Consider the following 24,769-nt stretch of genomic DNA (forward strand, 5'->3'; position numbering starts at 1 on the left):
CTGTGGTCATCTGAACTACGAAGAATCAAACTGTTTCTGATGCAACACCTTTTTATACTTTCTTAAACCTGTAATTCAGTTTTGGATGCCTGTTTTCAGAGATATCACACTTCAACTTACAAAGATTTAAGGTCTGAAGAAATCCAGGTGAAATTAGCAAGTGATTGTCTTCAAATTTTTAGCAGACAGACATTAACAGGCTGAACAGGAAAAAAATTACAGTGTGCAGAAACACTGACTTAAAAAAATTACTTCCCTCCCAAAGATTAATACGAGCTATGTGCTCATCTGCACAGGGAAACTAAATAAAACAGGCACCTCTGAAGAGTATTTGATCATAGCCTGTTGCATATACATTCCTATTCCAGGATGCAAGCCTAATCTGAAGAGTGACTGCACTTCAGATTTACAGACGATGTGAATTCATTATCACTTCCAAGTGCAGACAAGCTCTACATTTTTCTGGAACTATCAAGATGTGCCTATAGCTAATCCATAAACCCCCGTGCTGCTCCTGTCAGTGTCACTGCTGTGGTCTCTCTCCCACTTCTTCCATCGCCTGTAGTATCTTTGTTGCATCTTCTCCCAGACCAAAACCTCTTTGACTAAGGACAATGTTTTGCCATTAGCTTTATAGAGAGGCTCTTGTCCAATTTAAAGAAGGGGAAGAATAAACGCATAATCGTATTTCAGATTGTAGCCATCAACTATGAGCTCGACTCTAGCAGGACTCTATAAAAAATAATAACGGCCCCTCAGCAGCAATCCAAACGAGAACATATATTCTAGACCAGAGCCAACAGCATCATCCTCTAAAGCCAACCCCCCGAGACACTGCAGGGCTAGCGCGCGGTTACCTGGTGAAACACCGCGCCACGCCACTGCGGAGCCGCGCTCTGTGTTGCAGCAACGGCCGTTTCCAGTTTATCTTCCAGTTAAAGTTGGAAGAACTGAATTGGTACCCAGAACAGCATGCAGTTGATTACCACATCTAATCGTTCTTTAAAGCCTTCCAAATCTTACGGGTTCTTGATATTTGAACCAAAGCAGCAGCATATGAACCTGAAAACCCGTTAACCATCTGCACCAATACACAGAGCCAGCATGGAAATGACTTTTTGCAAATTCCTTCTATTCCTCATGAAGTATTTATAACGGTACGACAGCAAAGCAGGAATCTCAGAGCAGCAATAGTGAATTCCAGACCTGGGGAAGAGAGGGATGCAGTGCATTTCTGACAGGAGATGGCTTACTTTGAGCAGTTTCATCAGCCCTTCGAGCTGCACCATCAGTTCTCTTCTGCTTTCTTGAAGTGCAGACATCCTCTGTTCCAGTTCATCCTTTCTCTGCCTGTTCGAGTTACATGAAAGAAAGAGTCAGGAAATAAACTTCGAGTATTTCAAAACTGCTTCAGGAAATTCACCCACATAACCGTGCCTTTGGTTTTCATCACTCCCCCCTGCTTCCAGTTTAAAAAAACAGAGCAAAGCACAGCACAGTGACCACCAAGCCTATATATAACAATCAGGCTTTTCACTTAAAACCCAGAAACCTGCACTCAGGCCCTCAGTAGTAGGAAGCCCTTTTCAAGAGCACTGCATTTTGAGAAAAAAAGCCCGCCTTTTCCTTCCTTTTAAGAACTCTCTTAATGTCAGACCCAGGCATCCTGCGGGGCTTTCAGACAGGCGAGAACGAACTATGGGAGGAAAGACAGAGAGAAAGAAGAGGAGAAAAGGCTGCAGGCGTCTGGAAAGGAAGAGCTGTCACCTGGCCGGATGGCGACTCGGCAGAGCTATTTCTGTCCACCACCGTGACGTATAATCTTTGACGTATTTGCTGTACCAGAACCCAAGTAACAAGAGAAGGAGATAAGTGGCCTTCCCCTTCCTTGGCATCGGAAACCCACTGTATTTCTACAGATGCCTACCTGTGAGATATTCAAGGAAATATGACTGTTTGGTTTTATTTTAGATTTAAAAAAACAAAGAAGCAACTAAGATAGGGAGAAATTCAAAGACAAACTTCAACACGTCAGAAGTTCAGTATCCTATATGATTTAAGAAATGCTGGGCCCCACAAATCCCAATCACAGGTAACGATAAATAACTATAAGAAAAAAACAGATTAGAAAGGCTTATTTATTCATCTACAGTTATTTTTGTGGACATCGTAACGTCTTAATCCAAAGCTAAAGGCACCACATATTATAGACTGAATTTTTAAATGTCTTAGATTATATCTGTGTTCTCACGTGACATACTACGGATAAATCATTCTGGGAATTTTAATAACCAACTAGTTTTAGAAACACCAATGGGACATCAGAATCTGGAGAAGAAACAGGCCATGTACTCAGACTGAATAAAGCTGTGGAGTAGGGCTTGCTTTCATCACGGCGACCTCGAAAATGGCATTCCACAGGCATACACCCCAACCAGAGAACTGCTAAGACAACGTAACAGAATTAACTTGTTTCTATACTGGTTCTTAAAAGGACAGAAGACTGTGAAGTATTACCTATCCCGGGTATTTCTTTCAACACCTTTTTGTATTTTGAAGAATGCGGTTATTAAATGCTGAACCATATCACAAAGATAAGGCAACAAAGAGAAGATTACACATGGCTGGTCACCTAGAATGTGTTAAAAAACCGCCACAGACACAGCTTTATCTGTCTATACGGTCCTTTTGCTCTCTCTAGGTCAGTTCAAAGTCTGTAGCTTTTATTCTATAGTTATTTAACATAACATTCTGGTTAACAACTACAAATAATGTAAAAATCCACACATTAAATAAGTATAGCTCTCCAAATGTTGTTTCTAGTGAAGAATCAACATCAATGCGTACGTCTGGTTTTGGCTGACGTTACTCCATTTCTTTTTCAATGACCTCCAGTGAAGAAAGAGGAGGTACTGTTTGTCAGTGACAAAGGCTGTTAAATGTTAAAAAAAAAAAGACAGGGCAGCCTCTAGGGACAAATGGAGCGACGCAGTTCGAGGCGTACGCCTGGGGCAAACGGGTCCGTGGCACCTGTGTACGAACCAGCGTCCTGTGGACTTGCAAGCAGAAGCGGCCGAGCACATCTGCATTAGGAGGCAGGGATCCGTAAGGAGACGGATCCAGCCGTGCTTCTTCCAAGGGTACGTTCGCCAGCAGCGTGGCAGAGCTGACTCATCTCTACGGGCGGCGCTGCCTGCAGATTTTTAAACCTGGGACACGTTGATTTTCCATGGATTCTCTTTCTTGCGCTTTCACAGCCTAAATGCTACACAGCATCGAGATCATTTGGTAACATGCGCTTACAGATATTCAAAGGCAAGGTCACCACACACTGCTCACGCCAGCTTGGGGAATGCCTCTTCCTTAGCTGTGACTTTCACATCACAGATAACCTGCTAATTGTGAACTTCCCGGGTGACGCTATGCAGTCAAGAGAATTAACGTGCGCTTTGAATTTATTAATGAGAGTGATGCTTGGTGGTAAGAAAGCTAACGCTAGTTCTATCTATAGCGCCAGTGAGACTACGCGTGAGCTACTGCAGCCAGTGTACTCCAGCCCACATACAGCAGAGATGCAGAGGACTTAGAGAGAACCTGACAGCAAGCTAAAGGGATAGCTGGAGATTTGGCAAACCTGCTTTATGGAGAAACTGAAGAAGTTCAAGCTATTTATGCAAGATGAGGTTAAGAGGGGAGGGAATCAAAATCTCTAAATACTCACACACAAAGAGGAATTCGGAAAAAGACCTTTTCAGCCCAGTCGACAAAAGCACGGGGAAAGACAAGGTTTGGAAAATGGCACGAGGCGTATGAAGGTTAGAAATAACGTGCACGCTTTTAGTCACTGAGCACAGACAAGGCACGGAAATTAGCTGACGATCTCACTATCAGTATCGGGGGAGGTGGCATTCTTTCTGTCTCTAAAATCAAAGCTTGAGTGCCTGTCTTACACGGATGCTGTAGCCCAGTCACAAAGGAGTGCTGCAGGGAGAAATTTCCCAGCCTGCATTACACAGAAGGCCAGACTGGACAATCATGATGCCTTGACAGGCTTTACGTGCTTAATTCAACCTTTTTTTTCTTTCGTAACTCTTCTATTTGCCAGTGGTGTTTACATATTGGAAGGCCAGAAACGGCTACAATGATCATTCAGCTTTTTTTGTTTTAGCAAAATACAGGTCGTCTAACTCCTCCTGGTTAGCTGTGTTTTGTCCCCAATAACCTGTATTTTTGGAGAAACATCTTCAGGAAAGACATCTAGGGACTGAAAACCCTATCACTGCTCTTGCGATTATTGCCTCGCTTTAAAAAGCACGTGCTTTATTTGTGGTCTGAATGTGGCTGGTCTCCGGTTTAAGCTCTTGGTTCTTGTATCTTTCTCTGCTGGGTCAGACGGCACATCAAGTTGCTCCGCAATCCCTTTTTTCTCCACCTCTTGCATATCATTTGTGGGTATCTTCTGCATCCTCTCCAGTTTTTAAAACATTTTAAAAAAATATACATAGCTATGTAAAACAAAGCTAGAAAATCTGTGAGCTATTATCATCAGGTAATAGACTGAAAAACATTAGAGATACACCAAAATGTACTATAATGTAGCAAACTCTGTATGAAAAAGTAATGAACGAAGTTGAAAGCCTCAGATTTTGCAAGATGGGGCTGGATTACACCTTGCAGACGCTGCCTGCAGTTGCTGTAGCTCCATCCCAAGAGCACTGCACTTTATGGAAAACCTTTAAACGTCCCTGGGAACACAACCACCGTGCCATTTCCGAAGTGGGCAGGAAAAGTTTACCCCACAAATGAAATACAACGCAGTTTGCAGAGAGCTGCTGCTGCCAAGAGCTTAAATTTTAGAACCCACTTTAGATTACAGATGGCATTTTTGAAGGTTGAGCTCTGAATTAACTAGTAACAGAAGATGAAATAAAAGAAAGCCCTCGTGACCACCCAAACTATGAAATACTTTATTCTATAAATACTGACAATTTTTCCCTCTCACTTCAAAATGCAAACTTAATCAAAGAGGCTTTGAAGATTGGTCTCCAACTTTGGATGTATGTCTGACTATCTGTAGGTATGAACTTTCGGAGTTTCACTGACTAATCAAACAACTGACATTTATCTTCAACTCCACTCTTGGACAATAAATAATAAGCAGTTAATGCTGTTTCTGCTAGTTTTTCCTATCAGTTTCTTCTTTACAGTTTTCTGAACTACACACATAGAATTCATTTTAAGAGACATTTTTATTTCCTTCTAAATCCACTTAAAAGAAAAGGCAAGTTGCAATATGCTGTCACTCTTCAGAATTCAGCAGGTTAAAATAAGCCTTTAAGGTCACTGAAGAGATGCTGATAGTGCCCTTGCCCCACGAACAGCCAGTGCTCTGGGCCACGGAGCAGAGCCCAGGGGCTGACTGGCCCAGGTACCGAACGCGCACGAGCTTTAGGTATTTATTTTACCGTAGAAGCCGGAGTTCAGCCAATAAAGTCGGGTTCTGCTGGGCTTTCTCCGGGGTGGGTTGAGAGGCTTGTTCATGTTCCAGCCTGAGACGCTGGATTTCCTGGAGTATCTCTCTAGAGAAATGACAGAGGGAAGATTAAAGAGGAAAAAGGGCAGCCTCTGCACCGCTCTTAAATACTGTTAGAGCCCTTCAAGCACTCTTTCTGTCAGTCCCCGCCTAAGTACGGCAATTTTGTTCACCTATGACTGGCACAGACACAAACCCAAGACAGGTAAGCTAGCGCAGTCCTACGAATTGCTGTAATACACACAGAAAATTTATCACTTAATAAGAAGCATGAAATCACTTATGTGCCATACACTGGCAATGTCTCTCCAAAACCTTTCATGCGGAGTGGGCTAAAGGACTGTTTTAGGAGGAAAAAAGTTCCATGTTCAGCATAATCTGCATTGCACTTGCTGTAGGAAGGGCTCTGAAGCGGCACTGCCAGCATCCGCAGCCGTGCTGGCACCAGTTAGCGTCCCACTCACCTTTCCCAGGGCTCCTGGCAGGTCCGCAGGAATAAGGAACACAACAGCTCAAAGTAATGGGGACAAACTCGGGAGGGCTCACGAAGGGAAGGCGATCAGGCAGCAGCCCAATTAAGGCCGCTGTGTTCTGCGTAGCCAGAGGTGAGGGAAGGTAGCACTGACGGCCAAGGACTCACTTATTGAAATGGAAATGAAATCCTTCTGAGAGTGAAGATTATAATCTCTAATCTCCCCCCTGCTCTTTTCTAAAACTGCTGAGCTGCTCTTCTTGCGAGGTTTCATACCAGCACTGATTGAGATCTCCCTTATCTGTGATCTCCACAAATAATTTCAAATACCTGCAAGGTCTCTTGGTAGCGTAGTGAAGCTATGATGCTCGCATGGTGCAAGGATTGGGCTGTTCCCGTGCTCTCCAGGAACCGGTTCTCCTCCAAACTAACCTTCAGAAGTATTTTCACCTGGTGTGCTGAGGGTGCCTTGGCAAGGGGCTGTGCAGGCAGCAAGCTCACGCATGCCAGCTGAGGTACAGCTGGAACACACAGAGACGCGAGCATGGCTACGAGGCCAGCATGTCACCGGGCACCCGGAGGGGCTCCGTAGGCAACCTGCGGGCTGCCTGGGCTGGGCGGCACATGGGGTTTGCAACTGCTCAACAGCTTGCTTTTTAGAGCTGCACCCTCTTAGTTTCTCTTAGCCAGAGAAACATGAACTCAAACTGTGGGTGCTGAAGAAGCAGGTAAGTGCAAATACAATATTATGATAAAAACAGAGCGACCTCTTCTTAACAGTCCCTCTGGAGCTAGAAGAATCATAGAGTCACAGAACGGTTTGGGTGGGAAGGGACCTTCAAAGGCCATCCAGTCCAACCCCCTGCCACGAGCAGGGACATCTTCAACCAGAGCAGGTTGCTCAGAGCCCCGGCCAACCTGACCTGGAATGTTTCCAGGGATGGGGCATCGACCACCTCTCTGGGCAACCTGGGCCAGTGCCTCACCACCCTCAGCATAAAACATTTCTTCCTTAGATCTAGTCTGGATCTCCCCTCTTTTAGTTTAAAACCATCACCCCTTGTCCTGTCGCTTCAGGCCCTGCTAAAAAGTCTGTCCCCATCTTTCTTACGAGCCCCCTTCAGGTACTGGCAGGCTGCTGTAAGGTCTCCCTGGAGCCTTCTCTTCTCCAGGCTGAACAACCCCAGCTCTCTCAGCCTGTCCTCATAGCGGAGGTGCCCCATCCCTCTGATCACCTTCATGGCCTCCTCTGGACCCGCTCCAGCAGGTCCATGTCTTTCCTGTGCTGAGGACCCCAGAGCTGGACGCAGCACTGCAGGGGGGGTCTGACCAGAGCGGAGTCGAGGGGCAGAATCCCCTCCCTCGCCCTGCTGGCCACGCTGCGGGTGATGCAGCCCAGGACACGGTTGGCTTTCTGGGCTGCGAGCGCACATTGCTGGCTCATGTCCAGAAGAAGGAAACCATCTCCAACAGCCCATCTCCTATTTCTTCCAGGACTCCCAGTTTCTTCAGACTTTTTTGTTTTCCAGCAAGAGGAAAAAACCTGCTCATTCTTCTCAAGCCGAATTTACCCCCCCAGCTTTTCAACCTGCTCACTCCACTCCATCGCAGCTGATTTATTTTCCTGCTGCCACCTGAATGGCTTACCCTGCTGCGAGGAGTTTGCTGGGTTCGCAGATGGCAATACAAAATAGCAATGCAGCTCCTGACGCTCGGCATCAGGTAAGATGATTTTAAGAAGATCAGCGAAGAAGATGAACCTGCTCCCTGGGAACAAGGGCACTGCAGCTGCATCCGCTGAGCTAATTGTTAATGAGGCAGCTACACCTTTCAACAAAGGGTCTAGGAAAACAATCTGGTTCCTACAACACAAAAGGTTAAAAACAACAAAGCACAAGGACTGAAGGCTCTTCTCTCCTCAAATGTTGTTCCTAAAACAATACTGATCAAAGCTTGTTTTTTACCTGTTTTTGTTTTCCAGCTCCGCTATCAGCTGTCTTTGTTGTTTATTGGCATCAAAGCTGAAACCCAGGTCTGTTGGTGGGCGAGGCTGGCGGAGGAGGAACAGAGAAAAATTAGACAAAATATTCATTACCTGTGAACCACATATGACACGGTTTGGATCCAGCCCTGTACTTCCTGAGTGCCGTGGTACGATACTTACAGCCCAGGCTGCAAAACTATGAAAATAGCTGTGCTGAGATGGACTAGGGGGCACATCGAGATGTGGCTTTACAGCGGGCTTGGTCTGATCCCAGGGTGGGCCCCTGCTGAAAGGGTGACCTGGCTCACCGTCCTCACCATCCGTCTGAAGAATTTTATTTGCCATTTTTTTAAAAGACCTTCAGAAAAAAATACAGCATACCTATCTGTTCCTAAAGCACCGACAGGCTTCCCTGGGAAGAGATGCAGCTATAGCTTTTATCATAAAGTCTTCCAGTGAAACACTGACCTCCCCATATGTCAGCTAGTGAAGAACAGTTAGAGTAACTTATAGCTGATGAACAGGATTGTTCACAGACATTAAATTTAAGCATGGTCACGGCCTCTGGAAAATCTAATTCTTCTCAACCCCTCAAAAGCACCAACTGAAGGGAGATTGCTGAATAAATGCATTTTCCCAGTGAGTCCTGACCTTTGCGATCCTTGTGTTTGCACACTTTTCACCAGGAGCCATCACCACTACCGAGAAAAGGACTGGGCAATTAAACAAGAATCTGTAGTTTCTGGCAGAACCTGTTGGGAGCTGGGCTGGGTGGTGAAGAAGCCGGTTATACGGACCGAGGAGAGAGAGAGAGAAAAATTGCAGGGTCTTGTACTGGTTCAGTGCATTTTTCCAGTGGAATCCTAAGGTGCTGCCTAGGAGGTCTAGCACAACTCAGACCATCTGAGTTGTCTGGCCATCAGACACAAGAAGTTGTCCACTCAGAGCTGGGGAGACATCTTTTATCATGGACAGGTCTCCCTGGCTAAGAAACGCCTGAGGAATGAGATGGTATGTGGGGTCTGCTTCTAACACCAGGACGTTACAGAATCACAGAACGGCTGAGGTTGGAAGGGACCTCTGGAGCTCATCTGCTCAAGCAGGGCCACCCAGAGCTGGCTGCCCAGGGCCGTGTCCAGACAGCTTCTGAGTATCCCCACGGTGGGAGACTCCACAGCCTCCCTGGGCAACCTGTGCCAGTGCTCGGTCACCCTCACACTGAGAGGTGTTTCCTGATGTTCAGAGGGAACTTCCTGGGGTCCAGTTCGTGCCCATGGCCTCTGGTCCTGGCACTGGCACCACGGGGAAGACCCTGGCTCTGTCCTCTTGGCACCCTCCCTGTAGGTATTTGTAGACATGGATTCAGCCCCCTGAGCCTGCTCTGCCCCAGGCTGAGCAGTCCCAGCTCCCTCAGCCTTTCCTCACAGCAGAGATGCTCCAGTCCCCACATTAGATTTCCTTATTCTGGTGGTCTTTGGGCCCCGTGCAGAGAGGCTGTGTTCATATTGGTAGCGCAGATGATTAAGGCCATGGAGCCTCTGTCTCTCACCGTGCACTTGAGAAACGGGGCGTCTTCTGACACAGCAGAGTACTTCTGTGCTCTGCTTTTGCCTTTCTGTTTTCATCTGATCTCAAGATTGCACAGATTTTTACTACAACACCTTCAGAAGGGCCTCAGATTGGGATCCTGGTTTGAGAAGTCACTTTCACAACCATTTTTGGAAACTATTTGGGTAGAAAAACAGCAGTTGGATGGAAGAGGTTGGTATCCATCAGTGCTCCTGGAGGCAGGGTGGAGAGTGACAGATCCAGGATGAAGGGGACAGACACTGCTAGGCTTTCAGCTTTATTTTGTGGGTATCTAGAGCCAACCCTGACTGGATTTAGTCTTGAATTGCAGATAGCACTTCTCTTCTTTGGGCAAAACGCACATGGTGGGTGGGCTTGCACATGGTAAATGAGCTTTGTTTGAAAGACATGCCTGCAAGGTGGTCTTCTGTGTCCTCCTGGGTGATCTGACGGACACATCAGGGGTGTCCTAATGATGTGGAAATTGCCTGTGTAAAAACTGCTTGGTAAGGCAGGTCCCAGGCAAGAAGAAACAAAACATCTTGGCAGTTAAAATGAACAGTGTGAAAAATAAAAATAAATCAACCCAGAAACTGAAGTGCAGAAACACAGTGCGTTGCAGCAGGGTCAGAAACCCCCCTCTTCCCCCAGGCAGCCGGGAGGAGCTGACGGCGCAGGGTGGGCTCTGCTCTCGCACCGAGGAACACGGCTGGTGTGGACGAGGAGCTGGGATGGACCTGCCGATACAGCTGGGGCAAAACCCCAGCTCTCACCTCACCTCACCTCACCTCACCTCACCTCACCTCACCTCACCTCACCTCACCTCATCTCATCTCATCTCATCTCATCTCATCTCGACGTTCGGGGTAGGTGCACAGTGTAGGCAGCAGCACTGCCACCACTCTTTCCATCTTGGGGTGACCTGAGCAGTCTTGCTGTCGATAACACTGATACGACCTACTGGCTCCCCCGAAACAGTGCGCCACAAAGCCGAGGTCCCATGGCCTCTCCCTGCATCCTGGCACAATCAGCGACGAGGACAAGTGCAGGTGACGCGTTTCACCCGCAGCCTCAGGAGCTTCCTGAGGCTCTGGGGCTCTCGGGACTCCATCCAAAGCACATGAACCTTTCTTCTGCTGCAAAGTAGGACTGTGTCTACAAAAACACAATCTTGTCCTTAATCCCTTTCTTCAGAAATCCTGTCCAAAGTCTGAAATCACCCTCATGACCTCAAGTACTCGAGTCCTCAGGAGCAAAGACAACACTGCAGAGAACTTAGCGGAGACACATCCCTCACGCTGCTTTCAAACATCGCTAGTCAAGAGGTCTTTCGGAAACTGTACAGTGGCTATTTTGTATGACAATTCAGTGTTCTCTTATTTGTTCTGTTGCTTCCAAGACCCCATTTAATTTTTTATTGTAACTCAGAATCACAGAGTCGTCGGGGTTGGAATGGACCTTTTGAGATGGTCTAACCCAAAACCCCTGCTCAAAGCAGTGTCAACTACAGCGGGTTGCTCAGGACATTGTGCAGCTGAGTTTTGAATACCTCCAAGAATGAAGCCTCCACAAGCTGCTGGGGTGACCTGTTCCAGTGTTTGAGCACTTACACATTAAGAAAGTTTTTTCTTTTGTTTAAATGGAAGTGAGCTAGGGCCCACTGCCTCTTGTTCTGTCCCGGCACCACTGAAGAGAGTCTGGCTCCATTGTCTTACGTGCAACCATCATATATTTATACATATACAAAAAAGACTCCCACAAATCTTCTCAAGGCTAAACAAGCCCAGAAAAAAAATTCAGGCTGCTGATTCTCCAGGTTCTAAACTAACATCTAAACATCTAAACTTTCCAGGTTCTTAAACTTAAAAGGCACCTGATGCTCAGCCTGAAAGTTTGCAAAGGGGATGCCTACGCTGGTGAAATAAAAAGCACCAGGCAGAGGCACTGGAATTTGATCACCCATATTGTCAGATATTTTGTATGGCTCCTGCCTTATTTTTAGCCCAGACTAACTAGCTCGCTCAAGCAATTCTCAGCATGGTTTGGGATTTAGCCTAAGCCGAGAACTATCTGCAGCAGGTGGTTTGTACGCAGCTGCACTGTTCTGGAGGGTGAGAGCGCTCAATATTATAGATGTGGGCACCAGCAGTTTTTAATGACTGCTATACACAAAGCCTAAGTGTCTATCGCACACTCAGCTATTGAGAAACAGCACTTCTCTCTCACCTAATCTATACTACAATGTGGACTCAGGAGGAGAGGTGTCCTACCTCTTGCATATTCAAAAGTGTATCAAAGAGTCACCCGAGACAGCGTTGAGCCTGCTGAAAATACAAGAGAGGTACGTGTCTAATTGCTACTGTACTTGTCCAGAAAATATCCGACACCAGTTCTAGATATATCTGACCTTGCCTGGGTAACAAGACACAGCTCCTGTGCCACATTCCCCAACAAACAGGCGTCCTGGGAGGCAGCAGGCACCATCCTTCCTGCCAAAGCCCAGCCGCAGGCAGCAGGGCAAGACGCAGCGGTGGTCAGGAGGCAGCCCTGGGACTCTGGTTCGTGCTCTCTGGGTTAGGTTTTATTAAAAAAAAAATCCAATCATGGTCTTAATATTAAAAAAATATTAACTGCCCAGGATGTGGAATTTACAGCCTTGGGGTAAAAACTCAGATTAGAAAAGAGAAAACAGACTGAAGACAACATAGACAGATGTTTCGAGTAGCCAGGGCACGAGGAAATTCATCAGAGTACTTAGATCTTGGTACTTAAATAAACCTGGGGCAATCTCAGAGCTTCTGTGTTCATCTCTGAAAGCGCTAAGTTTTATAAGGTACACTCCACACGCTAGAAGAGGCTATCCATAAAGCTCACACCTAGAAACAATGCAAGAAGGAACTAACAACTACAGACCAGTCAGCCTAACCCCAGTTCTTGGGGAAAAAACACAGAATAAACCCACTTGTAAATACTTACAAGATAGGCTAAGTAATAGTCTCCATGGAGTTTTTAAGAAGAAACCATGCCAAAGCAAACTACTCTCCTTCCATAGCAAAAATCAAATGCTATGTATAGGAGAGAAACTGTTAACACAATACACTTTCACCTCAGCAATGCTTTTGAGATCCTCTTGTGGGGTTTTACAGCTTTTCTCTTAGATTTAGTACCATTCAATATTTTCATTAATATCATGGATGATGGAATGAACTATTTACTTCTTACATCTGCAGACTGTATCACACTGCGGTGAGCTCTTACTGCTTTATAGGACAAGATAAAATATGAAATATACTAAAATACAGAATTATTTGAGAAATTGGAGAAACGGTTTGAAAAAATCGGTTGCATTCTATTAAGACAAGTGCAAACTCTCACATTTACTTTGGACGTGTCAACTACACACACCCCCAACGGATGAGGCAGCAGTTCTGCCAAAACGGATTTGCAAATGAGTTTAGTCCACGACCCCAACAGGAGTCAATAGCCTCGTGCCGTTCAGAGCGCAGGAAGGGCTGTTTGAAGCAGGGTGTGCTGCGTACTGCGGTGCACGACGTACCCCTGCTCTCTGACTCAGGTGTCCTACCGGTTCCAGCCTGAGCTCTACACTCTAAAAAAAGCTAAGGGCCACCTGGAGAAAGAGGGCGAAGGAGAAGAATGATCAGAGGTCTGTAAATCATGCCAATGAGGAAAGACTGAAAGAATGAAGAGAATAAAAGAATGAGAGGAGACAACAAAAGAAACTTCAAATATACAAGACTTGTTGCAAAGAGGCAAGTACTCTATTGCTCTCCATATCCCCTGAGAGAGGAGAATGAGTAGGGGGCTCAAACCGAGGAAGGAAGCATTATGTTAGGATTCAGGGAAAACTTCTAACTGGTAGGTGAATTTACACATTGGAACGGATTTCCTTGGTGGCCTCCATCTGGAGAGCACTCCATCCACTGAGGTTTTTAAAAAAGAATTTGAATAAGCATCTGCCCAAGAATGGTTTAAGCTGAGCTGACCTACAGTGGAAAATGCCTGTAGGTAGGTCCTAGCCGGCCCGCTGTCATCCAGAACCAGGGAAACCACTGAAGCATAGGGCACTCTAGCGCTGATAACGCGGGGGCAGGCTGCACGAGGGTCTTTACATGCATAGCAATCTATTACTCGCAAAGAGTATACGATCAAATATTCCAAAGTGATGGCCAACTTCCATTTTCATACTTGTTTGTTTGGCCATTTCCAGCCTCTGCCGAGTGCTCACAGGTCCCTGTTCCCTTTCAAAGAAGGGAAGGGAAAACCTCCCTCTAATCGATCAACAGAGCTAGGCAGCTTTCTTCTCTCTATTGAGATCTAGTGTGGAAACATGTCACCTCCTGGTTCCATAGCTGAAACTTTCCCTGAGCATTGTTTCCTGTGGTACGGTAAATAGGAATGTCTCAGAACGTTCCCCCGCCCCCCCCCCCCCCCCCCCCCATCATCGTTGTCATTGTCATTGTCATCCTCCTCCTCCTCCTATCTTTTAAAAAAAGTAATCTTTCCTCTAAAATACCCTCAGAATGTCCTGTAACTCATATTTCTATCAAATATAAAGATATTAGAGATCTTCACTATTTTCAGGCTTGTGAACCAGATACATAGTTATTTGAATCAACAACTTCCCATCTCTTCTGTTTTGATTGAAGGATTTTTTTCCTTTATCCTTTAAAGCCCCAAAAATCTGACTCCCAGACACCTTTCTGCTCCCATCACTTCTCAAGCTCTTTGATTTGGTTTTCTCTATCACTCTTCCCTTTTTCTTTTATCATTCTTGTGATCGGTCTTCATTCATATTGCTTTATAAACCTCTAGAGACCTGTGAGAAAAACCACAGTATTTCACAGAAGCTAATGAAGTAACTGACCATCACATTCTCAGTAACAAAGACGTAAGATTAACCAAGAACTCAGATTTTTCCTTTTTCAGTTCTTTTGTTGATGGGAAGAAGTCTTTGTGTTTCTGTTGCATTTTCGGGTGGCTTTTCTAGTAGTTCAAGCATTGCATTTATTTCAAACTGTTTTTTTCCTCCAACTACAAGAGCCTGGTAGTCTTACACAGCACAGTTGTGCAGCATTTGTACAAAATCTGACATTCTGCCCACAAAACCACACCTGAGTTCCAAGCATCCAGCGTGCTGGGCATCTGTATTCACTTCTTCTCATAAATGGGAAGTCATTTAAGTAACTGAAAATTTCTTATCAGTTACTTTGCTCACAGGATCAGTAGCCTTAATCTTTCCTTGACTGATTGTTGATCAATAAGCCCCCAAGTTCCTTTACAACCTAGCCGTGAGATGTAACTATTTTCTCTGTGACAGGCAAATATCTTGCTGCAGCCCGTATAAAAATACATCGTCGTAATGAAAGAGTTTACAATGGACACCTGGATTTGGATTTGAAAAAGTTTGTTGGTGCCTTTCTCGAGCCTAGATGATTGCAGGCTGTTTTATGGAGTAGACAGTTCAACAAACCCTGGTTCATCCTTTGCAGCGATCTCAGGATGCCCTTACTCTTCTGAAAACATCAGATTTCATGGGTGAGAGGAAGTATTACTTGGGGTAAAAGGATTCTGAAGAATGACTGAGAAGGTGGTGGACACGGTGTGGGACCTGTTATTGATCTAAGGGTTTCAAATTAAATTCATATGGGTATTGCATTACCTTTTGTGGATGCAAGTATTTCAAATGCACCTTCTAAATATGACTACTAGGAGATAATTATAAAGTACGAGGTATCATTCAAATGAGCAAATACCATCCTGGGCTTCAAGTTGGACATTGGTAGGACAGCCTGTATTTCTTTAGTGAACAAACTCCTCTGGAACACATGGAAGGAAACCTAACTGGAGTCACTGCTCTCATTTCTGCCCAGCATTTTATTAACACCAAATTGTTACTGTCATCGCCTTTGGAAGAGTTTTGGGTGTATGGTATAGGATTGTGACGGCAAATGCTATTCTCCTCGTAAATCCAGGGAGACAGAATTCCTTAGAGCATTTGCATGCTACTATTTACTTTGATGAGAGGTACCTGTCCTCTCTGTGAAGTTATATGTGGTTCTTAAAACCTCTGCACTTAAAAGAAAAAAAAAAAACCCTAAAACATTCATTTACTAGTCAGCACTCTTATGTTTGCACTCCATCTTACTGGACAGGTATGAACGACTTGTGTCTTCCAAGATTTATTATTGTAATTCCTTTCTTTAAAAGCCTGGCAGGTTCAGCTCCCTGCCTGCTCAGCAGCACTGAACTCCAGGCACATACCCCCTTTCTACTCGACTCTTGCAAAGGCTTTCTACTACAAACAGACACAAAGACCTGCTGGGAGTCAACAGCATAAGGTGTAAGGCCTTCAAAATTACTGCAAAACCCCCCCCAAACCCCATTTTTGCATGTGCATGAGAAAATGAACAGAGTTTATATTATTTTGTCCTCTGTAGCTTTCCTTCTCAGTGAGGAGTAAATACCTCAGGAAGAGAATACTCCTATTACGGCACAGAAGCCATGTGGAGATGTTTTCTTGGCCCTATTGGATGCAGCTCCTTGTTTTCTGACAGTAATGTAGTATGACCAAACCCCAAAACATTATAGATCCCTGCAGCAACAACCTATAGAGTTTATCCAGGGTAAAAGGATTTTGAAGTATGGTGAAGCTTGAAAAGAAAAAAGACTTTTTGACAGTGAATTGTAACACAGGTCTCTCATTTCATACCAAACAGCAGCAAGACTAAAGCTGAAGCTTTTCAAGCTGAGGACCAACATTTTAAAAATGAAAATGTTAAAAAAAGTTTAAAAGCTAAGCAAACTCTCCAACACAGCTGAAGGTACGATTAGCATTGTCTTCTGCTCTCCTGGTGCTCAGCAGGAATGCTGAAGCCTCAACAGTTCTGAGAAGATCATCCAAATGGCAAGCCCCATTTTCTCTCAGCAAGAAAATTCATAAGAAGATGATCATAAAATCTACTTAAAATCCTTAATATCGCATAGGAACAGTAAAACTTTTTAGCACTGTAATTTAGTTTTCCTACAAATAGGCCTTTAACCTTGAGAGAGCGCCATGCTGGAACTTCAAGTCATAGAATCATAGAATATCTCAAGTTGGAAGGGACCCGTAAGGATCATGGAGTCCAACTCCCTGGGGGACTGGTATTTGTAATAAGGAGCATTCAGACCTCACCTACAGTATACCTTTTTTGGGTGACAGAAGAGGATTTCATGACAGTGTTTAATCAAGCCCCAAAAAGCCAGTTTGGCAAGCTGTTGCACTCCATCACCCTGATTTGGAAGAAACTGTCGAAGAAGAGTAAGCTTGCATCTCGTGGGCATCAGATTCCAGGTTCCCTGGTGCAAGGACCTCATGGTGTCATGGAAACTCTGAACCAGTACTTCACCTGCCCATCACCGTGGTATCACAGTGTTCTTCATCATCAACAGCCAAAGAAGAGGAAACAAATAACAAAAATGGTTCATATAACTGGTGTATCCAGGAGAAGAAGAAATGATCCAAGAACCAAGCTGCAGATTTATCCTGCAAAGATGTACAGCGGGAAATCTGGTTTACTTGTTCTTTCTTTATTTAAAAATATTTATTAAATAATGCCTAAAGCCTAAAAGAAAAGTTACATAAAGGGAATATTACAAATATTATTTAGGTTGTAGGTAGCTTTAACGAGATGAGATCATGACAGGCTTTTAGCAGTACTTAATGTCGAGGGAAGAAGAGCAACCACACACTGTTTTCAAAAAAGAGCAACATGGGCAAGAACCTGATTATTGTAACTCATCCACATAACTCAACCTAATTATCCAGTCATCCATAATTGAGTATTATCTCATATTTATTAGGTGCTCGTGCTTTTCCTAGCAGCAAGGCTGCACAGGTCAGCAGAGCCCTGCCAAGAGTCCACGGTCCCTGTGGACCTCTGCTCCTGCTGAGTGCCACAGGCTGCTGCCTGCCATGGTGGGTCACTCTCCATCAGAAGTCATCGGGGAGCAGCAGGCACGTCTGGCTCACAGACCAGATACCGACCTGTGCTTGTACAAATCAGCCTGCCCAGGTGTATCAGGAGAAACTCAGGAGGACCTGGGAGTGTGCTGACAGCAGAAGATGGGGAAAAAAAAGAGCTGAGGTAGAGCAGGTGGGAGAGGAGATGAAGGAGGTATTGGCTTGGAGAAAGGGAGGTGTTGTGTAGGACATTGATAACAGAGGGCCTAGGGTTGCTATATATATATGGCTATGAATAATGCTAATAATGCTAATATATGAATACATATACTCACCTAAAATACACGTAATTACCCCTTCTCTTAAAAGGATGCAGTCACCTTATATGCAGGATTACCTATCTTCAAGTAATAGGGCAGTACTGAGGTGGGATCTGACATGTATGTGGAATGAGTTTCGTAAGGGAAAGTAGGCAAGGGGGCTGGGGACACAGGAGATCATTTTCAGTCCCTGCTTTTATCGAAAAGATGATGCTTGATAGGAAATACCCAATTATTTCTTACCTCAGACTGATAATCTGAACAGATCAGCAGAGGGAGACAAACAGATGAAGTTGTGATCTTGAAAGTTGTGATTTAAACAAAGTTTGGCTTGCTTTCCATTAATTTCTTCCCTTCATTCATCTAGTCACCTTCTGCTTTTCTCTTTTGCTTTCTAGCTAACTGGTCTAGCGGAGCCAGCCAATTTTAATGCACAGCACTCTGCTGTGACCAAACTGGCAGGCCAAGCATAGCCCTGAGCAACTTAAATTCAATAAAAGGGATTTTGTCTTCTGGAGACTGGCTTGAAGAAAACAAGAGTAGCCCAGTCAGAGCTTGTTTGAGCGAACACAGACCAAGCTGCTGTCTAGCAGTGCGTAATTGCACTGGTTGCATGCCATCAGCCTCGCCGGCGCTACGGAGCAACTCACATGCACCAAGTGACAAATGATGCATTCTCCTTTCTTCTCCACCCTCCCCATTTATTTTCCTTCTTTAAGAAGAAACAGACTTGGATTTCAAGAATTAACTCTGAGATCTGCCTCAAATTAATTTGTCCCAGTAAGACTTCAAGCAAAGGCATTTCCCCTAAAAATGTCAGAGGAATGTATTTGCTTTCATACGGCGAGTGACATTTGTTAGAGTAACAAGCCTGCAGAAGGCGGTTCTAACATTTTATCTAATTTGAGAAGCAGCAGAAACTGATGGACTGAGTCAGATCCATTGCCACATAGCCCAGTGTACAATTTCCAGCAGTCACCACTGCCGACTACTTCAAAGAAAAAGCGTATGAACCTTTGCATTAGGCTGCTGCAGTATGAACGGCCTGTATGTGGGATCCACTGAATTTCTAGCAGTTAGAGCATGTTAAAAAATAAAGCATATTACATCCAAGCTGTAGGGCCGGAGAGGACATCAAGAAATAATTTTGTTCACACGAACCTCTCTCAAGTATTCCCAGCAGATACTGGTCTATCTTGGTTTTAAAATCTCCATTGACAAATGCCCCATAACTCCTTTATGGTGGTTTGTTTCCATTTTCCACTTTAATTAAGGTCCAGATTCATAGAAAAATATAGGTGGGAAGGAACCTCTGGAGGTTTCTAGTCCGTGCGCCGCTCAAAGCAGGGCCAATTCACAGCAGGTTGCTCAAGAGCTTGTCTAGTTGAGCTCCGAATGTCTCCAAGGAGGAAGATTCCAGTTCTGCTCTGGACAACCTCTTGGACAACAATATTTGACCATTATCACGGTGAAAACGTTTTTCTTAACGTACAGTTGGAGTTTCCCTTCTTGCAACTTCTCTCTGTTTCTGTTGCTTCTTGTCCTTTCACTGTGAACCTCTGTGGTGGGTTGACCTTGGCAGGTCCCCACATGGCTGGCTCATCAGGTAGCTGCAGACAGCAGTACGATCCTCCTTTGCTTTCTCTTCTCCATCCTGAGCATACCCAGCTCTCAGCCTCTCCTCGTATGCCAGGTACTACAGCCACCAACCATCTTAGTGGTCTCTGCTGGGCTTGCTCCAATACGTCCACGTCCTTCTTGCACTGGAGCCCCAGCCCAGGCACAGTACTGCTGATGTGGCCTCCCCAGCTCTGAATAGAGGAGGAAAGTCTCTTCCCTCGGCCAGCGACCCTCGCTCTCCTGGCTGCGCTCTTGCCAGCGGTGGGCTGCTTTGCTGCCAGGGCACACTGCTGACGCCTGCCTTCCACCAGGATGCCCAGGTCCTCTTCTGCAAAGCTGCCTCTAGCCCGTGCTGCTGCCTGCTGTTGCCCTGCCCCAGCTGCAGGATTGGCACTGGGCTACGTTGAACTTCCTTACAATTGTCAGCTCAGTTCTCCAGCCCGTCAAGGACTCTCAGCTCATGCCACGCAGCTGCAGTGACTTACTGACTTACGTGTTACCTGTTGTAAACGTTCCTGTTATTTATTTCGAACTGAGCTGACTCCTCCAACTTATCTGCTATAAAGAATACGTTACGTGATGCACCTTCAGCAGTAAAGGCTGATGCAAACAACTCATTGGGCTTCTTTGCTATGGTCTTTTCATTCCTGACTACTCTTTTGTTCATCTTGGTCACCAAAAAGTCTTACTGATTCCCCAGTTAGATTCCTACTTTTGATGGTATTGAGAATCTTTTTACCATAGACTTCAGCATCCTTTGTGAAGTGCTCTTCAAATTCTTTTCCCATCCCTGAATTTCCTGCTAACATTTAACCAGCCATGTTTATAGACTTTCTTTTTCTTTCCATTTGGGCAAGCTCTCCATTTCTTGAATGCCATCCTTTCCTTGGGACATCCTCCTTAGCTTTCATATTGACCCATGAAAGGAGTTTTTTGTACGGTTTTGTTTTCTTTTTGAATTTTGACACACAGATTTCCTGAGTTTCTAATACAGATTTTTAACAGCCTCCAGGCAGCTCACAGGCTTCCTGCTTTTTGGACTGATCCTTTTAGGATTTTTTCTACTAGTTTCATTTTTACATAGTTCCCTTTCTTGAAACTGAAGATCTGCATACTGGATTTACTTGGTGTGCTCTCTCCCGCCGTTAAAGCCACATGTGTGACGGTTACTACTACAGATCAGCTAGCGCAGTTAACACCACTCGAACTCGTCCTGGTGCACCACTCAGGACCAAATCCAGGAGCGCATCTTTTTGTGGGTTCTAAAACCAGTTGTTGAAAGAAGCATCATTTATTGCATTCCAAAGTGTCTGTGCATCGCCCTCGGAAAAGGCATTGATTTAGTCTCTATGTGGGTAGCTGAAATCTCCCACTGTTACTCACCTGTCCTAAATTCGCAGCTTGTCTCATCTCACTTAACATTTCCTGATCGCTACCACCATCTAATCAGGGGGTCAGTATTTCTTTTCTATTATTAAGAATTTGGAATTTCAACCCACAAGGATTCTGCAGTTCTTCTCTTTTTCTGTGATATTTTTATGCTCTTACATTGTGTATTTCCTTTACGTACAATACCATTCCCGCGCCTGCACGTCCTACTGTATCACTCCTGTAAAGCTGGCAGCCTGGCCGCCATATACTCAGCGAGCACCTTCTCCACTGGATCTCTGAGATGTTTATTATATTGGGGTTTTCATATGACATTCCCTATTTTAATTCCATACGGGAAGAAAAAATGGTTCCTGTTTTTTTTGGTTTTGAGTTTCTGGCCTCTAATTTACTCCCATCTCTCTGTTTTAATGTTATAAGAAGAGTGTTAAAAAAAATGACTGTGGCTGACACATCTCAGCTATTCCACTTCCCACAAACAGCGAATCCTCAGAAGCGAACCCTGCAGACGCGGCACGCCGTCCCAGAGCTCAGCAGGATGTTCCTCCACCAAGTTGCAATGGCCAACTCGGACACTTGTCATACAAAGTGCTGGCTAGGGAAGGGGGATCTCCTGTTGGCAAGAAATAATTAGAACCTGCCATGAAGCAGAGCACTTCAAACTCGGATTCCTTCAGAATATGAAAAATACATCCATTTCAGCCGATTAGTACTTCTGGACTGTGGATAAACAGGGGAGCCAGTAAATAACCGTTAAGATTCCTTGCTGCTAAGCTTCGGTCGCAATGGAAACACACTGTTATTACTCGTACATCCTTTCTCTACCACGCTTCAATCCCTGGCAGCACTTTGACATCTACCCTATGATGTAGCTTATTTGGATGAAAAGAGAGCAGTAATTTGTCACAGGTCTTTGAAAAGTCTCAGTAAACTCTAAATGCTGCTTTCTTTACATCCAAACAAGTTGCTTCATTTTTGACCGCTTTCAGAACTACAAAGTACACAGAAACAGGTTGAGGTGATTTACAGATTTTTAAACGATCAGGTTCTTTCAGAACCAATATTGTGACTCTTTAGTTTTCTAAATATTTCTTTATTACTACCGGAAAAAGTCATGTCAAGAGTAAGATTTCTTCCACCACCTTCCAGAGTGAAACTGATTCAGCACATACTGTCTCAACAACTCTAATTTTATATGAAGATTACATAGAAATCCCCTCCTTTTCTGTCTAAACCAGAAAGTTTGCACTGTATTGCTTTAATACGTCAACATGAACATAGTCCTAGTGAACTGAATGACTTCATGTCGTGGTTTAACCCCAGCTGGCAACTAAGCCCCACCCAGCCGCTCGCTCACTCCCCCCCGATGGGATGGGGCAGAAGGGTAAAAGGGAGAAAACTCGTGGGCTGAGATAAAGACAGTAAAGCAAAAGCCGCGCACACGAGCAAAGCGAAACAAGGAATCCTTTCACTCCTTCCCATGGGCAGGCAGGTGTGCAGCCATCTCCAGGACAGCAGGGCTCCATCACGCCTAACGGTGACTTGGGAAGACAAACGCCATCGCTCTGAACGTCCCCCCCTTCCTTCTCCTTCCCCAGCTCTATATGCTGAGCATGACGCCGTACGGTGTGGGATGTCCCTTTGGGCAGCTGGGGTCAGCTGTCCCAGCCGTGTCCCCTCCCAACTCCTTGTGCCCCCCCAGCCCCCTCGCTGGTGGGGTGGGTGAGGAACACAGCGGGCCTTGGCTGTGTGTAAGCACGGCTCAGCAGGAACGACAACGGCCCTGTATCATCAACGCTGTTTCCAGCACAAATCCAAACCACAGCCCCATCCTAGCCACTGTGAAGAAAATTAACTCTATCCCAGCCAAAACCAGCACACTTCAGAAATGCCAACATACCGTTTGACATAATGGGAACTGACAGTTAAAAACGTTTAAAAAGCATAATTCTTTTTAATTAAAGTTTTACAAAAGGGAAATACCTGGTCACAGCCATATGACAAAGTCAGATTATTGGCTGAACACACACTGAAGGAAATTATGAGGAGGCATAAGCCTACCTTGCTGGAAAGGACTTGAAAGTACTTATACGACAAATACGTAATGAATAGGTGAATGAGGACACTGACGTTAAGATGCTTCTCTAGCCACGCTAACGTGGCAGGACACACACGCTGCCGCAGGGGTAAGATGCTTAGGAGAGGCCATGGCCGCTGCTGGAGGCTGTGGAAGACAACGGCCATATCTGAAACGCTACATGGGTAATGATGTGTTTTGCAATAGCGATCACGTAGAGCAGCAATGAGGGAGAGATGTTGGTGCAGCCTGTTCAAAGCGGCTACAGCAGGCCTGAGGACGTGCACCTTCGACAGACAGAAAGAGCAGCCAGGTTTTCGAGTACGTGCTAAGCCAAGCTGCTTCTAAGCAGCAGACTCGGTGGAAATGTAAAATGGCAGCCAGAATTCGAGGGAGATCCACTGCCGCCCAGTAACGTGGAAGATTGTTCCTGCAAACCCCGCTCTCCTTTCGCACGGATAAACCAGCAAAGACAGGTATCTCGCCATCCAGCTAGACTGCAGTTATCCTAAATTTCAGTACGTTCTTAATTGCCATGATCTCCTATAGCAATTTGCTGTTAAAGCAGTATTTATTTCTACCAATTTAAAACTGGTTGGGTGTTTCCTTTAGTTTCTTCTGTTATAAGAGACTGCAAACATAACAAATACCTTCCTTTCTCTCTCTCAGGCTCCTTCCCTCTGGAATAAATATATTCCATAATGTTTGTTCCATGATTTGTTTTCCTCAGCTATCTACATATTTATCTCTTCTCTAGACTAAGTAGGACTAATCTGCTTATTCTCTTGTCTCCTCTGACCTCATTTCTAATAATTTGTGTTGTCGTTTCCCATTTCCCTGCTCTTCCCCCGCTGCCTGAGAACGCAGTATTTCTGCTGAAAATGAGGAAAGTGCGCTGCTCTTTTGCATCAGCTGAATAAACAAAAAATCACAATTTCACGCAGCTATTAGCATTAAGCTACTAATTAGACTCTGAAAAACACCTTCCATATTCCACAGTCGGTAAAGAGGGATGAATATTCACTTACTGCATTTCCAGCTTCGGCAGCCAGCCGGGCGGCGTATCTGGCAATCAGCCTGTGCTCCTCGTCCAGCCTGCCGGGGCTGTCCAGGACACTGCCGGGGAAAAGCCAAAACACCCCGTCAATATCCGCCGCCTCTAGATATTACTCATACCGGGGGATGACAGAGAAAAGGATGTATTATTGCAAAGAGACAGTGATGGGAAATAGAAGACTCACACTGGAAATAATCTAGATCATTCCCTTTTTCATTCTGCTTCCAAAGGGGGGACTGCTCTCAAGACTTTCTGCCTAGTAGCATTTTCTCCAGGATTCACATATTCCAGTTTTAAATGATTAAAATAATTTGTTTTCAACAATTCATAGATACGTATCATTAGGAACAAATCTAATTTGTTTCTGAGGAGCTTTTCTGCAAACCCTTTTGGCTTACTCAAGGTCAAAAGGGGCAAATAGCTGAATGACAAAGGAGAAAAGCTGTGTCCTCGGGAGATGTAGGATGTAGATGATATGTAGGTGTAGATGTAGGTGTAGATGCAGATGACAAGTGTCAAAGGATGATTTCCAGGAGGAAGAGCAGGGGCAACTGTGCTGACCTGAAAAGAACGGACTCTGTCACTGAACAACATCAACTTAAATGCAAATAGTACTTTGTAAGTCAGCCTGACTTACACCTGACTTACTACCACCTTACAACACCCAAACGTACAGAACGTGGTAATTTGAGACGTGCTCCTTCACACCTCAGCTAGCAGAGGATGAAACGGTTCCAGCTGCCTCGTATTGCCTCCTGCAGACAGGCTGTAGCTGTCTTGGAAAT

At 45.0% G+C, this 24,769-nt stretch overlaps 1 protein-coding gene across 17 annotated transcripts in view; it reads right to left on the reverse strand.

The window, feature by feature from the left end:
• The window catches only part of DTNB (dystrobrevin beta), a 226,569-nt gene that overhangs the window by 65,360 nt on the left and 136,440 nt on the right, over positions 1-24,769 (reverse strand). For all 17 annotated transcript variants that reach the window (XM_072858125.1, XM_072858126.1, XM_072858124.1 and 14 more), the window contains 4 exons: positions 23,956-24,043; positions 7,970-8,055; positions 5,466-5,579; positions 1,254-1,350 (listed from right to left, as the gene is read on the reverse strand). In XM_072858125.1, the coding sequence (XP_072714226.1) occupies positions 1,254-1,350; positions 5,466-5,579; positions 7,970-8,055; positions 23,956-24,043 (385 nt within the window). The remainder of the gene's footprint in view (positions 1-1,253; positions 1,351-5,465; positions 5,580-7,969; positions 8,056-23,955; positions 24,044-24,769) is intronic.

Source organism: Ciconia boyciana, chromosome 3, assembly GCF_034638445.1.
Source record: "Ciconia boyciana chromosome 3, ASM3463844v1, whole genome shotgun sequence".
NCBI classification, from domain to species: domain Eukaryota; kingdom Metazoa; phylum Chordata; class Aves; order Ciconiiformes; family Ciconiidae; genus Ciconia; species Ciconia boyciana.